The sequence below is a fragment of the Clarias gariepinus genome, chromosome 2 (genome assembly GCF_024256425.1).
Source record: "Clarias gariepinus isolate MV-2021 ecotype Netherlands chromosome 2, CGAR_prim_01v2, whole genome shotgun sequence".
NCBI lineage: Eukaryota > Metazoa > Chordata > Actinopteri > Siluriformes > Clariidae > Clarias > Clarias gariepinus.
Window position 1 is genome coordinate 34,706,613 of NC_071101.1, and position 15,952 is coordinate 34,722,564.

The 15,952-nt window shown below is 38.7% G+C and overlaps 1 protein-coding gene across 6 annotated transcripts in view; it reads left to right on the plus strand.

Annotated features, from left to right (window-relative positions):
* The first annotated feature begins 3,248 nt into the window (after positions 1 to 3,248).
* Positions 3,249 to 15,952, plus strand: part of dennd5b (DENN/MADD domain containing 5B) — a 34,663-nt gene continuing 21,959 nt past the window's right edge. For 3 of the 6 annotated variants that reach the window (XM_053516057.1, XM_053516012.1, XM_053516021.1), the window contains exons 1-3: positions 3,249 to 3,566; positions 12,881 to 12,940; positions 14,760 to 14,869. In XM_053516057.1, the coding sequence (XP_053372032.1) occupies positions 3,470 to 3,566; positions 12,881 to 12,940; positions 14,760 to 14,869 (267 nt within the window). In that variant the 5' untranslated portion in view covers positions 3,249 to 3,469. Of the gene's footprint in view, positions 3,567 to 6,808; positions 7,218 to 12,880; positions 12,941 to 14,759; positions 14,870 to 15,952 lie in introns of those variants that run through there. The other 3 variants (XM_053516030.1, XM_053516037.1, XM_053516047.1) reach the window with 2 other exon arrangements.

Sequence of the window (15,952 nt, forward strand, 5' to 3'; positions counted from 1 at the left end):
ACTTTGTGGTAAAGGTCTGACATGTTTGTGCTCGCTCATAAGAGGGCAGCCAGGTGTTTAACACCTGCAGTTTACTGTTTATAGAGATGTTACATAAAGCCAGAGATGTTACATGTTATTTGCTTTTAAATGACTTTAAACATTAAATAAATGGGTACTAGTTAAATCTTTAACAGTATCTATGCTAATTGCTGTATTGTGTAAATAATCATCAGCATTATCGATATTTATTGCTAAGATTAGCTTGTTGCTAAGCCATTCACTATTGTCCACTGTTGTAGCTGTGATGAAGTTTCAGCCCACATTGTTGCATTTATGTTTTAAGGTCACTTCAGCAAAACAAAACCAGTAACTACTCAGGCCTTTTACTGTGAATGTGCAGCTTAAGGAGTTTTCTTATAAGCTTTACAAGCTCTGACTGAGAAAACGAAGACACACTTAAACACACTCTTGTAGAGGTACCAATGTTTTATTTATTCATTTCCTCCCATTTCGCATGTCGAACATCTCAAGGTGGCAAATTACATCATTACAACCTTTAAATTACCACTTACACACCACCATGGACTTTTGCTGTTCAGATGGGATTAGCTCTTTATTTATTTATTTATGTCTGGTTTATATTTTTGTGTTTTTTAGAGTAGATATGCAAAATGGTTTGTGGCTAATCATAAATATATTGTGTGGCCAGGATATTTATATTATTATATTATATATACATATAAATATAATACAGTATATACTCTGAATATATAGACAGACTATATTTTGGATAGACTTTATCATTGTTTATTTTTGTTTTTTGCAAACATTTTTATTGAAAAAAAGAAAACAATGCAGTACTTGCAGTTACAGACATACAATTTACCTTTCTTAATTTTTCTAAATAAATATATTAATATATTATAAAAAAACAACTAAACAAAAACACTAAAAAAACTAAGAACACCCCCCATCCCAACAGGTTTACATTTAATCAGGCAATACCTCTAGACTAGTAAAATAAGAAATAAATGCCTGCCAATTAAGGTCAAATTTGGCTGTACATCCTCTTTATGTATATTAAATTTTTTCAAGTTTTAAAAAAAACATGACATCTTTAAGCCACTGGGAGATAGTAGGATATTTAGCAGACTTCCAATGCAACAATAATAGACGTCTCATTGTTAATTATATTTAATTACAATAAAGTGTTTATGGAACATTACATTATATTTTCACACAAATTCTGCACTTTGAAGCAATTAAATTTTGTGTTTTTCCACAGATACATGTAATTGTCTTGGAGTTTCATTGTCATTCTTGGTCTCCTTGCATCTATGTGGGTTTCCATCTACCTCCTAAAAACATCCCAGTAGGGGGATTAGACTGAACTGGTATCCTTGCCTCGTGCCCAATGTTTCTAGAATAGACTTCAGATCCACTGATCAGGAAAAGGAGGTTCTCTAAGTTGAATATATGAATGCAAAATCAAAAACCTACAGCAATCCAGAAACCCTGTAACGTAGAGTTTTCGCTCTTTACTGAATAATGCAAATGGTGTACTTAATGCTGTATTAAAACAAAATTATGTAATAACAAATTTCACGCCTTTTCTCCTTTGAGAACAAAAAGTCTTAACTAAGTCAGCCAAGGTGTCAAATAAAGTCACAAATCACTTTAAATGAATAGACTGGAAGATTTAAAAGGCTGAAAGTGAAAGTGATTGGTTGACCTGTAGTGATTGGTTGACCTGACCTAAAGTAGTCATGGCTCATATAGTTGTTGAGGCTTCCCAGCCAACAGTTTCACCAAAAGATACATTTTGTGAAGCTTCATTTAAGAACTCATCGTACTGATTTTACTGACATCAAATTGGCAAATTCTGTGTAGCAAACAGATACTAGCATTGCAAGCAACACAATTAATATGGACATGTAGCTGCAAGCCATACTGTATATTTATACATCATTTATAGTTATAATTTCTTTGTAAATATCCCCACTGGCCGAACAAAAAAAAAAAGCATCACCTGGATACTAAGCAAGTAGTTACAAGCCGTCCACTGGATAATTACTGAAGTTACTACTGAAGTTATTTAACTGATGCAGTAAGTAGCTTTCTATTTCTTAAACAACCTTGTAAGAAGACATATCCTATGGTTGTTGTCAAAGATTTTGCTCTGTTTCAGAAGGATTAAATTATTGTCCTGCATAAAGCAACTAACTAAGGAGATTGCTGAAAATTACTGCCTCAAGCATGTGGGGGCGGTGTAATGATCTGGAGTGGCTTCTTTTGGTTGGGTGTAGGTTCAGCAACGTTATGTGCCCAAAAAGATTTGGTCAGTTGATGACCTGTATATACTGAATGACCAAGCTTTTCCATAAATGCACTGGTCTTCCTTGATGGCACAAGCATATTCCGAGATAACAATGCCAGGATATTGGGCTCATATTGTGAAAGAGTGGTTCAGGGAGCACAAGACATCATTTTCAACCATGGATTGGCCACTGCAGTGTCCAGACCTTAACCTTAATCACAAATTCAAGATCTTGGAGAAAAATTACTGTGGTTTATGCAGCTTGGAAAAATAAATGTGGTGACTGCATAAGCTTATCATAACTGTGCCACAGCAAAGGTGTGGTCAACAGAAACTTGACCTTTTTTGGCCAAGTAGTGTATGGCTCATGAGTTAGTCACCTGGAATGGTTTTCTAACAATCTTGAACAAAGTGCCAGAGGTGCATAGATTTTATCCTCATGCTATGCTTTACAGTCCATACTTCTATATATAACTACCGTGAAGGCCAATGGTCAATACAATACCATTGTATTCATTGTAAAAAATGTAAACACATGTCAACAGTTGTTATCTATGTCCTTTTTTAGAACTCTAACAGAATTATGGCAGCAATGTGTAGTATTATGTTTCCTCTAAAGATGCTATCATGTGACCGCCAGAAAAAAAGGGGATAGATTATTTCATGTTAAAGTGTGTATACATTTTTGGGCCCCATATCGTCGGAGGAAGAATGAGGATCTGTGGATACCTAGAATGAATACTGTGAATAGGAGGAATGACTCTCTGTTAATTTTGACTGAATTCATAGATAGATATCTGGAATAATACCCAGACAAGATAATAAATGTTCAAGTGGCTGGCGGATTGGTCACAGCCTCTGTGACGTCACAGTGGTCACGTCAGAGTCAGGGATACGACACAGGCCTGGAAGCGAGGCTTTATTTGGAAACGCCCCTCGTGCTCGAGACGCTCCTCGAGCTTCAGTATTCACGTAACAGAGCTACACTAAAGGCCGTGCGCGCGCACACGGTTTAAAGGGGTTCTCGTGAGAATAACCATTCATTATTTCTTCCCCTCCGACAGTCGGATCATCAAGACGAAGCTGGGAATCAGGCCAGGCATGGATTCACTGTGGTGGTAGAGAAAACACAAAGAAGACGGAGCGACCGGGACAAAGCCAGGCGAGAAGATGAGCGCGAGCACAACGGCGTCGTGTCGCTTCGCCCATTACTTCGTGTTGTGTGGACTGGACACGGACACGGGCCTCGAGCCGGACGCCTTAGCGGGTAACGCTTTATCTACTCCTCAGGGTTATTATCAGGGTTCTACTGTAACACCGGGGGAAATCACGGAGACAGTTGGGTTCTAACGCTCGCGCTGTGTTTATCTCCCGAAGCCTGGGGTTTGTTTATCTCAGCGCTGCTCCTAACGGTAACCGAGTGGTTATTCCTCTGCGACACACACACACACACATATATATACATGCTACTATGTACCAGCAGTACACACCAGTGATTGCTCAAGCTCGATTCATACACTCCTCCTTTAGAAAATAGTATAATATTAAATAATGTAATAATAATAATAATTTTTATAATAACCTTTCAGGAAATAAATCCTTTATAAACATACCTCTTGTTCTTTTTAATGCAGTGGAATTGCAAGCCATAGCTAGTGAAAGTCAATCTTTATCTGTCAGTAGATATTAGAAAGTAAATCCATGGCTGCATGATGGCTTAGTGATTAGCACTGTCCGCCTCGCACCTCCAGGGTCCGGGTTCGATTCCCGCCTCAGGGTCTGTGAGCATGGAGTTCCTGTCTCTTTTCCCTGTGATCTTTCATGGGTTTCCTCCCACAGACCAAAGACATGCAGATTAGGCATGTAGTAGTGTGTGTGTGTGTGTGTGTGCCCCGCAATGGAGTGGCACCGTGTCCAGGGTGTACCCCACCTCGTGCCCCAAGTCTCCTGGCCCCCCTGCAACCCTGTACACAGGATAGAGTGGTATAGGCGATTGAGTAGTTTGTAAATGATTTGTTAGTGGATTGGAGGACTTCGTGGATGGTTTGTACGTATGCAAAACAGATCGTCCAAAAAACTGCTGCCGCTGGATATTTAGCACTAGCCTTCCCACATTTATTATTTATCAGTATGCATCTTTTAATTCACTTCTGTGGTCTGTATTTTGTAGCGTAATTTATTTAAAACATATCTAAAGATTTATAACAAAAGTTACACATGATATACCTTTTACGGTTATTCTGTAACGTAATACAGTCTGAGTGACGAAGCTGGTCGTTGCATGTCTTGGCTGAAAACACAAATTGAATCATGACTTTTTTTGTTGAAACATCTATGACCAATCATGTAAAGCACAACCAGTATCTTCTCTTATATCTGTTTTAGGCCTGAGATCTGTCCCAGTGATTGAGCATTACATATCTATATCTCTTTGTCACCTGGTGTTTTAATTCGACAGTTTACTGAGTGTGTGAGAGAGTGAGAGAGAGAGAGAGAGAGAAAGTGAGGCTCACTGTCATTGCAGCGTAGGTAGCACTGAAGGCAATGCATATTATACAACCATCTGTTTAATGCTATTTTTAGTTGACCGTATAGTTTAAACGAGAAATCTGAGCTCTCCAAAAACGCTACATCCTAAATGCTTGCACAACAGCACACAGGTTCAAACCCTGCTTAATCTACAGTGCAAAGGGATATCTGTTAGAACCTATGCGGCGTTTATATGTTTAGTAAAAATGGTTCGTTCGCCTCAAACCATGGGGCATCTTTCTCTTTGTTTACGCAAACACCACAGTCACCCTCAGGTCCGAGAGCTTCCGTCTTCAGGTCCAAATGATCCTGAAGTAGACCAAGCATCCCATGAACGGTATTTAGGACTGTAAGCGACATTTTTCTTGCAGATGCAAATTGCAAACTAAGCCAAAGGACAGAACTGTAGTAATGTGATGTGTTTATTTTTTATTAACTGATTGTCTTATGATCTGTAGAGTGTTCTTGGTGATTTTTAGTGTTTGGTAAAAGTGATCAGTGTGAGGTCGGCCTGTTCATCAGCATTGGTTCAACACAACCCACAGTATTTGTGTTGTAATTGAGAAATATAAGCGAAACCATCTGTCAACCAGTCATAGTGCTGAAAGAATATGGCATGGTGTTGATGCTGAGATTAAGACACTCTCAGTTTCATTTGTGGCAGGACGTAGGAACGAGTCCACCCTCGCTCTAAGCCGTCACATCAAAGGCTTGATAACTTATAAGATTTGCAGTGTTTATTTGTAAATCCAGCAATGTAAGGAGTGGAACGAAAAAAGAAAAAGAGGGAGAGATTTGTTTCCTGATTCGTTCCTGTCCAAGCTGACTACAGCACTCGTCCGCTCTCATTGTTAAGATCAGGGACATGCGCTTCCTGTTGATCATTTCCCTGCATGACTGAACACATGCATTAAATCCCAGAGGGCAAACACACACACACACCATATAAACACACAGGCGTTTCCACTATTAGCCAACACTGAAATGATTTGTTTGTTCTTATCCTTCTGTGGGGGTTCCTGTAATTTTTTTATAGGAAATATTAGCTGAAATCCACCTTTTGTGGTATGTAGACGAAAATGCATCTCTCAGTTTCCATCAATGATGAAGCACGTGAAGCGCTTGCCAAAAGAAACAAGATTCGTTTTTCAGATTGCTTATTCAATCACATTTTAACGTTTGGCCGTATACACAGCTTGCTCCCTGGCAACTATGGATAAGTATCTGATTACCCAGATGTGAAATTTCTTTGTCCCAGATACCTGGATTCTGATGAGCAGCACGATTGTTGGACGCCAAGTCAAAATCCTGCTTCGACTCTGTCTCTCATGATTTGCCTGCTTTTTCATAAACCAGTCTAATTCTAATGAAGTCTTGTCCGACTAAACTCCTGAGATCCATTAGGTTTCAACGAAAAACAATCTATATTAAAATAATGCACATGATTTTAATCTATGCAAAGAAACACTTTGCTTAACTGTTTAATACAGACTATGTCCTTAAAAGAAATTTGTGAAAAAGGAATTGGACAGAAATTTCTTTGAGAACATGCTTTCTCATGCCCAGAATCAAGACTTGCCCTGGAGCTGATTAGCTGCACCTGAAGTTTTCTTAGTGTTTCACAACATTCTTCAGCACTGAGAAAACACTCTTTAATAGGAAGGGGGGGATGGAACATTTTCCTGCTTTTTGTCCTTTTTATATGTTTGTATTGGCCGGGGTTTAAACAAGCCAATTAGATTTTCCCCTTTTGTGACCTCATATGAGACGATTTCTCTAAAATATAGCTCTGCTCTGTTATTACCTGTACATTGAAAATGGTGCATTTGAAGGAGGAGTGCGACAGAACGAGTCCGAATTATAAAGAAATTGGAGGTGTACTTTAGCCAGACCATTAACACACTGAGCGAGCTCTGAGACCCGTCTTAACTTTGGGGTAAAGAAATAGTGAAATATGGGACTAAAAAAAACAGGTCCAGCTGTTCGATTAATCATTGCACAGGTGTCTGTCTCTTGGTTGAGGTCTGTAAACTTTACTCCTCTCTCTCTATGTCTTGACATTGAGGTGTAGGCAACCGGCTGCAGATTTGTCTTATTTAAACCTTAAATCTAGTTAAAAAAAAGAAAGAAAGAAAGAAAAAATGTACTCACATGACTGCCAGAGTGGAAAAATTTGCATTACACACCTGTTTACTTTTTTTATAGCTTGCTCGGTTTTCAGTTTCAGGATTCAATATGTGTTACTCTTTTCTGCACGACACACAAATAAATCCCAGCTGTTTTACACCATGCAAGCTAAACAAATTTACATGGTGTGAAGGACAAATAGATTACATTTAGGAATTTCATACTCTTGATCGTACTGATCGTACGTGAATCTCAGCGATTGGTAAGTTTCATCATGACATGAGAGGTTTGTAAGATTAAACACTTGATGTAACAGGAAGCTGCCTAATGCTGTACTCTGTAAGAGCCTAGAATACAAGTAGGGATCTGATCAGAGACACAACAGTGGTTTGTTTAGTGAAGGCAGATGAACAAACGATGTGTGAGTGTAGAATGACGTGTATGAGAGGGTAAAATGATTGTGTGAGTGTATGTGAGAATAAGTGACCATGATATATGAGTAATTGTGTGTGTAGATGAGGATGAGGCAACCCATTTTTATTTCATGAGTTGATGGTGCTCAGCACCCTAACCAGGTTGACTGGGGCGTTTGGAAGAGAAACAGGCCCACAGCATCACAGATCCTCCACCATACTACACAGTGGGCATGAAGTGCTTTTCCGCAAACTCATCTTTTGCTGTTTTTTTTTTTTTTGTTGCCAGACACACTTAGTGTTTGTTGCCAAAAAGCTCTATCTTAGTCACATCTGACACAGCACACGGTCCCATTAGCAAACACGCGTTTGTGATTATAGGTGAGAAAATGCTTATTCCTTGCATTCTTCCCAAACAGCTTGTTGGCATGTAGATAGCATCTGATGGTTGTTATGGAGACTTTCTGACCCCAAGATGCCACTCTTTGGATGCAGTTCTCAACTTCTCTTACCCTCCTACTCACTGTGCGGGGTGGCAAGATAAACTTGGGTCATCGTCCAGCCTCGTCTGTCACTGTTCCAGTTGTTGTAAATTTCTTAATGATTCCTCTGACTGTGAATGTGGCCAAGTTTAGGAGGGTGCCTATTTTCTGGTAGCCATTGCCTGACTTATAAAGCTCGACACACATCTGCTTTACTTGAATGGGGTGTACTCTCGCCTGTCCTGTGTCTGTGAGTGCGTGCGTGTGTATGTGCGTGCGTGTGTGTGTCTGTGTGCGAGATCCATATCGTATAAATATTTGCATAAATTCTTGTGACTTGTGATGTTGATTCAGACATTAACACAACCCCAGACTCTGATTGTTTTCAGTCTCGTTAAATCTGTAACTCCTGCTGGAGGTCTGTGTTTCTGTGTTCAGCGCCGCTACACTGATTAGCCGACACATTGTTAGGACGCCCCCGGGCTGTGTTGCATGTTGGGATGCATGCTGTGTACTGTGGAAACGTATGGTGGTGTGATATTTTTCTCATTTCTGAGTGCGTGTCCTCGCTCTCTGTTCACGTGTGCAGCAGACCCAGGATTTCCTCTGCACCAGCTGTTAGTTGTCTGATTCACACGTGCTCTGTGATCATAAACACTACTTCGGAGGACGTCTTTCTTTGTGCCCCTGCTGTTCCGCTGTCTCCTTCTTTCACACCTTAGCCTGTCCTGCTCCAGGTAGTCTTGCTCACGTAGGCTTTTAACACCTGGCCCAATTAGTGTCTCTGTGTAAGACGCAGTAGAGTAGCGCTCAGTGTAGTGCTCTCGGCGAGAGACGCTTTATTACTCTCACCTTTTGAGGAAATCAGGCTTCCTAAAGTGTGTAGCAGTGAAATGAAAGGTTGTCTGTGTGACATTTGTCTATCCGAACATCAATTGTGATTGTGTTTTACATTACAAGCATAATATCTTAAATTACTTTAAGACTATTTTGGTTTTATATACCAAGGCAAGTTTCACCCCTGTTAAAAGTGCTGTAAGTAAGAAGTGAAGCATGTTTTCATTAAAATGGTAAACTGTCCTGGCAAAGATATGATTGGTTGGCATCTGGGGCTTTTGGTCTATAGTGTGTAAGTAAAGTTGAACATCAAAATGCCTTGTTTATAGTATGTGTCCTTGCATGCTACTTTCGACTTTGCTCTTTTTACTGAGCTCCAACTCATCAGGTGAAGTGTGTCCTCAGATAAGACTGCGCAAACACCACAGGCCTGCTTTACATGTCACTGATTTGTTATTGAAATCGTTTCGACTTTCAAACAGTGTTTTTTCTTTTTCCTTTCGGTACAATTGTCTTTTTTTCTTAAGCAGACAATTATCCGGACCAAAACTAAAACTATTACACAGTTAAATAATTATGTCTTGTTCTATTTAAACGCAATTTAACGAAATTGAAAAAAAAAAAAATCCTGTAGCATAAATACTGTTCCAGTGTTTGTGGGTGTGATTGTGAATTATATGCTGCATGGTTATATGATATCTCTAATTACGCTGCTGATTTTGATCAGGAGTGAGTGTTGTACACAATAGCAGATTAAATTTTTGTAATGATCTCTGGATAGGTGCTGATTCTCTCAGAGTGCACATGCTTTTCTGAAACCGTGCTCATTTTGCAACAGCACGTTACGACATTCCGAGGTTGTGGCGTGAGAATTCTGGTAAGCGGTCTGTTTGAACAAGTGTGATGACGACTTGTGTGATGCTGCCGAGGAAGCCTGAAAGGCTACCCGTGAGGCCCTGTGTCATTCCATTATATCTGTTTGGTTGCTAATCAGGGGTGTAAATCAAGGACTGGCGAGTTTTACACCTATTACAAAGTCAGCATTAGACCATACACACTGCTGAACCGTAGTCACACGTCGGTGTGAACTTCCTGCATTTATTTTGCCAGGCTAATTAGCAGCTCTTTACACCCGCGTTCAAGACTTCAAGCTAATAACAAATGTTTTACCCAAGATAAGTGATAGCTAGTATACAGGAACATGATCCTACTAGTCTTGTGCGGTACTGATTTTTCTCCCATCATGACTGAAATATTGAAGTACTCAGTTTTATTGTCCATAATAAAACATAAACTGTGCAGTCGGGAACAGCAGCAGTGCTTACTTGTACACTATAGACTTGGGCCTGGACCCAAGCACACTTAACCCCAATGTTCAAACATTTTGAGTTAATGTTTATCATTTGATTTGTTGCTACAGGCTTTGCAGTATTATAAAACGTACAAGTTAACATATTTAATATGCATTATAATGATGTTTGCAAGACTGTGGTATAAACAATTTAGTCTTTCTTTTCTTTGAGTGCTTCACTAAGTCAGTTTTCGATTCCGAGCCAATTCAGACTTTTTGAACTATATGTGACTATTTTATATAATAAGTTTGTAAATACTAAGATAAGATTTTCTTGGGCATTTGACCTCAGTACAAAACAAAATTGAATTCAAATTGGGATAGAATTAATTAAATATGTGAGTGAAGTAAAAACTTTCAGCATTATTTCAACAGACTGAGGAAAGTGTGGCATTAGTTATTCAGGAATTACAGCCAGCCATTTACATTCATTTCGGGGTCTCATACAAGCATACTAACATTGGATTGCCTCACTGAATCTAATAAATAGCATATTCGATTAAATTGTGCAGCTCTAAACCTAAACATGCCATATCATGCCAAGGTGTGTACAGTGCTCAAGTCCATTCGAAAAGGCGATCTCGGGCGCGGTACTGTGTACTCTGTACTCAGTGTGAATCATACTCGAAAGCCAACCTGACTGTGGAAGCGGATGCGTAGAACATAACATTGTGCGTGCAGCATCTCCCTCCCTGTGCGTGCATCTCTGAAATACACAGTTATAGCTGATGAACCTTCTCACATGCCTTCCTAGTTCATCTTAGCATTTATTTCTTCTAAAATAAGAATTTTTATTCACATTATGCCACATTAGGCATAATGTGAAGGTCGAGTTCCTTGTTCCCTTCTTCTCTTTGTATGTTTTACCGACTCAAAATCCAACCAGGTGCTTACTGCCACCAACTGTATCGGTGATCGTAAATAGGGATGTGTACTACAGTATAACTAGTGTAAAACCTGGGGACCGACCCCTATATGTTCTCCCATGACTTGTATTAGAACTAGATGATGTGTGGTATGTAATACGGAGGAATCAACAAGAAGTGCAGCAGAGAACCCTTAACCATTGTGAACAAGGCAGACTTCATTCTGATTTCTTTACATACACACTGAATATCATGTTTCATGTACGTATTTCTTATTGAGCATGTGCTGCCTTGATCCTGCAGCTGTGAGATCAGTGTCTGTGATGGACAAACCTTCAGTCATGCTGCTGCTGCCGCTTTACATTTCTCTCAGCGAGGACAAAATGGGTCAGCCTTTGTAACTTCAATAAATGATTCAGTTGTCCAAGACACATGCGCACGCACACATGCACGCACACACACACATTCTGAGTCACTGTCTAATGACGGGCTTTGCAAGCATATATGAGAGAGCATGTGAGCTGCTTATTTTGATTCAGGTCTAGTCTTTTGTCTAAAATGTACCGTAGTTTTAAACACATTTAAATCTTTTAATGAATTTTAGTTTAGACAGTTTTTACTTGAAAAACTAAAACTTTTTTTAAAAAAAGTAATTTTAGTTTTTTACCACTAATTAATTTAATTCATTATTTTAACACTACTTTAAAAGTTATTTTGCATTTAATAATACAATAACCATTAAATGTTATAGCATGTTATCGCATACTGTTAGGCCACACCAGCACATTTCAATATTTCTGTTTCAAGTAACAATTTTTACTATGACTATGAAAGTACATTGTCATTTGAAAACTGGTTCAATTGCAGAAAAGCATCACAAGAACAAGAGACTACAGTGCTTTCAGAGGGTGTTTTCACATTAGGCCCGATTGATTGCTGGCCAGTGTTCACATTGTTTGTGCTCCCCGTTCTCTGGTACACTTGTGCTGTTTACACTCTCCGATACAGCAGGTAGCAGTATGCACCAACTTGGTTTGTGAGCTTCCATTAAACACAAGAGAACGAGGAAGTTAACTTTCATTCTTTGCTTAATATTATTGGTATCTCAGAAAAAAAATGTCAAAAGCAACGCTCTCGTGTGCCTTCCTACTTTATCAGCTATGGCTGTGTGGGCCTGTGGATGAGAGTGGCACTTGCTATGCGCACATGGAAATTTTGGAGGAGACGGATACTGCACTGATTCAGATGTTGGAAGCAATATCAGTTTCAATGCATGTCCGAGTACACGTTATCATTCTTAACACCACTTTTTTCAGCGGACTGGGGCATGGTTCTCGAGCGCAGAACAATTTGTGTCCTCACTGATCAAAATGAACCAGACTTTGGGGTCAAGTGTTGGAAGGGTGATGTAGTGGTTAGCACGATTCCCGTCTCTGTGTGCTTGGAGTTTGCATCTTCTTCCTGTGCTTGGTGGGTTTCCACAGCTGACAAAAGTTTGCACTGTTAGCTTTGTTCAATTCGTAACTGCAGTCAGTGACTTTGATGCTATAAAAGTTGTTGGGATTGCATTCACTTGTATTCAATTCAAGTTTTGAGCACACTCGGAGTCTCGTCTTTTTCGTAAAAATAAAGTGTCAGTGAATATTTTCTGTCGTTTTCATTGAAGAAAATCCTGGAGCTTTAGAGACTATGTATAGATCGTTTCGGTTACTAATATTATGTAATTGTGGTTTCTGAGTTATGATCATGTATTTTTTTTTTTTTTTTTTTTTTTAAATCAACTCTCATCACATTCTGTAACCTTTTGAAACAGGCTTTGTTTGTGTCCCATCATCCTCCAGTCCCCGCATTAATCTGCTACTCACCAGCTAATGCTTAGCTTGTATTAGTTTGTTAATTTTTTTGCTTCTCCATCTATGTTTGGTTTGACATTTGTTTTATTTTTGTTTGTCTGCTTATGTTATGCTCCATCTCAGCTTTGTACCAGTGGCTTGAGGCAGATCGTCAGGGCAGAGACCCAGAGGCCGTGACAGCAGGTAATCATCATCATCATCATCATCATCTCATGCGGCTTCACTAACCTCTACCACTAATCCTAACTTCCTCAACCACTACCTTTTCTTCTGTGTGTTTTTTTTTTTTTTTTTTTTTAAGAAAGAATTTTGCTCTCTTCATTCCTGGGTTCACATGAAGCGATCAACAAAACATCAGTTTTTTTTTTTTCATGTTTATGCGTGAAACGCTCAGTGGCGATGGTAGGAATAACTTGCTTAATGTGACAAATGAAAGTAATTGGGTTAAATGGCTTTTCAGGAAAGATAGTATGGGTCTGTGCAGCTAGCGCCTGCAATGGTTTCATCATATCCTGTCGTATATAATGTGTATGGTTGCCTTTGGAGAGTGTTTATAGCCAGTACAGGTGACTTGTGATACTCTTCAGTTAATAGTAAGTATGAGTCCCTTTTTTCCCTCACAGATTGAGGCATTATTTCACTTTTTCCTAACAAGTTGGAAGAAAACATAACATATGCTAGTATGTATGTGGTGGTGATGCCCCTTGGAGAGAGAGAGGGAGTTTATAGCTAGTACAGTTAGCTCTTACTGCTAATCAGCTTATGGGTAATATGAACCCTCTCTCACAGTTTAGAGTTAATAAATAAAATCAAATAAGATTCTTTCTCAGTTTTATCTAATTTTAAACTGGTTAGAAGAAATTACATAAAGTTTTGCGTGTTTATATCTAATACAGTTAGCTTGTGCTGCTAATTTGCTAATACTTTTTTAAAAAATTCAAATAAATTTTCAATGGATTTTAAAGATACATGAATTTTATACTATAGTAAATCATGTCCTTTATGCCTTAATTTTGTAAAAGTAAAACACCAGGTTTGCAAGTTGTCGCTTATCAGTGTGAACTCTGCGTTAGTCTTTGTCTATTTCTTACACTTCTCATGAAGCTTATTGTTCCCTCTTTTCCTCTCAGCCCTTCCTGAGAGAGGGGCGGGGCTCAAATGTGGGTCATACAACTCTCATCTCGTTATTTTAAATCAACTCCTGCTTCTCAGTTTCTGCCTTCTTACCCTCCTTCTCTTCTTGCATTATTTTTGTTTTTTAATGATGTATGTAGGGCTTGTATGCTCCATTTTGGGACATTAAAATTGGTTCTCTCTCTCTCTCTCTCTCTCTCTCTCTCTCTCTTTCTGTGCCACACCAGTGCTGCTATTATCCATGATGAGTGCTAAGCAGATTAGCGCTTCTGTAAAAAGTACTCAAACCCTGTCACATGACCAGAAACACACTGGACAGATCGAGCCAAATGACATCACAGTGCACTATTTGTTTAATCTTTTCTCTCGCTGTCAGTACCATCCCCAATCTGGCATTGTCCTTTCTTCCAGTGGGTGCTCTGTTTGAATGTCCATACATGGTGTCTAGTATGAGCAATCCAATATCCAGGACTCTTTTTCATTGAAGGTTTTTAAAAACAAGCAGAGAATGACGAGCAACCCTCTGTGTCTGATCCTAAAATGACATCAGAACTGCCTTGGAGCTGCTTTCGATCATTCGGCTTTGGCTATGTACACGCACGCTCCTGTGCTCAAATTATTTATGAACTCATATGCACATGACATGCCCTAATGTACTCTCATGTACATCTCATTTACATGGACTCTGCTCTAATTTAAATCATATCTAACATATCTACGAAATGTTCTCAACAACCAAGATTCTGGAAAAAAGGATTATTTTGCAAAGTTAAATTCTCATACCTTAAATACAGTAATGTTTAAGTGGGGAAGAGTGTTGTGTTACCACTATTTCCATTCACCTTTTTTTTTTCTTTCCTGTTTCTAGGTGAGAACTTTGACCAGAGTCCCCTTAAACGGACTTTCAAATCCAAAGTTCTGGCTCATTACCCAGAGAACATCGAATGCAACCCTTTTGACCAGGATGCCGTCAACATGGTACATATCATATGCCATACAATTCAACCCTGATATTATCTTGCATTCAGTTTGCCTGAGATTTGCCTAAAAGATGTTCTTGTCAATGTTCATGCACAATTGAGGAAATACCCACAGACACAAGCTAGCCAAACTGGATGTATATTTAAACAGCTATTGTGTAATATCTGCTATGAGAGTTTTCTGTTGCAAAAAGTGCAGATATCTTTATCTGGTATATATATACACCCCTTTACAGACCCACAGTTCTGGTTGTTTTGTTTAGAAAAAGTGACTAATTACAGAAATGCTTGCGACACTGAACTTGTACATTTAACACACAGAATTATTAAACTTGGCCACGATTTTTTTGTCTTTATTTTACTTCATGTCATGTCTTTCCTCAACTATTTAGTCATTACATATACAGAGAAAATAGAGGAAAACTAAAACTGTTTAGACTCTGTACTAGTAAGAAGTTCATCGGTTCAAGCCCCAGCAAGAACCCAAAAAGTTAACTGGATGCAGCTAACTTGAGGTTTAAATGTTTTAACATGTTTAAAAAATGCATTTTTTTTTTTTACATTTTAATTAAAAATAATTAAAGATAATTGAAAAAGTTAAACAAATTTATCTTTATTTATAAAGGAAATTTAACAAGGGTCATTGTTGCTAAGCAACTTTACAGGATCAAATTTTTTTTTATAGAAATAAGTATGAAATGTGCAAAAATATATGTATGAATCAAAATGATCAAATGTCCCTGATCGAAATGTGCCTGATGGTGCCTGATAAGAAAGTTGAGACTGATAGTGGCACGGACAAACTCTGAGAATGGCAAAAGAAAGAAACCAGACTCAATAGGCAACCCATCCTCATTTGGGAAAATCATACAGAGAAGTTATGCATTAGATGTCTACGCTTACGAGGAAAGCAGCAGCCTGACCTTTCTCTTTCCCTAATCAGCTGTTTATATGTTGGTTTGCAGTTATGTTGGTATGTAAAATAGTGAGGAAATTACCAAAGGCTCTTAAAAAACCCCAGACGTGTAATATAAATTGCATTAAATAATTATAGCGCTGATGTGAATTATGCATGTTGACT